This window comes from Gambusia affinis, linkage group LG13 (genome assembly GCF_019740435.1).
Source record: "Gambusia affinis linkage group LG13, SWU_Gaff_1.0, whole genome shotgun sequence".
Taxonomy (NCBI): Eukaryota; Metazoa; Chordata; class Actinopteri; order Cyprinodontiformes; family Poeciliidae; genus Gambusia; species Gambusia affinis.
Genome location: NC_057880.1, coordinates 18,276,856 through 18,277,822, shown reverse-complemented (window position 1 = coordinate 18,277,822; position 967 = coordinate 18,276,856). Strand labels below are relative to the sequence as shown.

Sequence of the window (967 nt, the reverse complement as noted above, 5' to 3'; positions counted from 1 at the left end):
TCAGGAGGTTCCGAACCCCCTTTGCGCTGTCAGGATGATGCGCTTCGACAGCAGCAGGCGCAAATATCTCCATGCGCACTGAGCGTTGAGTGGACAGCCCACCTTCTGGGTGTTCGGACGTTTCACAGACGCCAGCAGCGATGCGGACGCCTCTCCCAGTATTCTCGCTCTTGTTAGTTTCGTTCTTTTATGAATGCACAAGTTTCAGTTGCCCGAGGATCTGCCGATGTTCCTCCGAGACGATAAGATGCAAGCTTACAGCAGAGGCGGGAAAGGACCAGCGGAACAAAAGACTGTAAGTACATACTGTCTTAAGGAATCAAAGTCAATAAAAACACGTGTATGTGCCCGCGTATAATACAATTATATCTGATGTTAAGGCGCTGTACAATCATATAACACTACTTTCCAGATCAGTCTGCGCGTAATTACGCACAAAATGTTTAATTTTGGGTTAAACATCATTTATGTGGTTTGTTATCAGTTTTATCAGTTTTCAGAGAAAAAATTTTACTTGATTAATTTTTTTCTTTGGCAGAATAATGTCTGAACATTGCCATTTTTAGCAACGTATTCTTGTAGAATCTTCTGAATTAGATGCAAGGCTGCTACTAATTTAGAAAAAAAAATGTAAATACCTTATTATTTATTGTATTCCACCTAATATGTATTTGTCTTACATTTATACATTACATAGACAGCCATTGGCCAACATAATGAGCACAAATATGATATCTTATTGTATAAACAATAGTCTTAACTTTGTTCTAGAAGACTTTATAGCAACTGTGCAGCTGCCTCCCACACATTGTTTATGTTCATAATAAGAACAATTTGGATTTAAATAACAGCTGAATAAAAACATATGCACAGACCTTCATGGCCGATTCAGTCAACAAAAAGAATCTCAATGTGTTTTGAACTTAATTACTTCTGAACATGTCAAGTTGGCCTCACAAGGTCATGT

At 38.5% G+C, this 967-nt stretch overlaps 1 protein-coding gene across 1 annotated transcript in view; it reads right to left on the bottom strand.

Moving 5' to 3' along the window:
* Positions 1-967, bottom strand: part of LOC122842754 (cAMP and cAMP-inhibited cGMP 3',5'-cyclic phosphodiesterase 10A-like) — a 74,637-nt gene continuing 73,670 nt past the window's right edge. The window contains exon 15 of the mRNA XM_044136895.1: positions 1-184. Within this exon, the coding sequence (XP_043992830.1) occupies positions 1-184 (184 nt within the window). The remainder of the gene's footprint in view (positions 185-967) is intronic.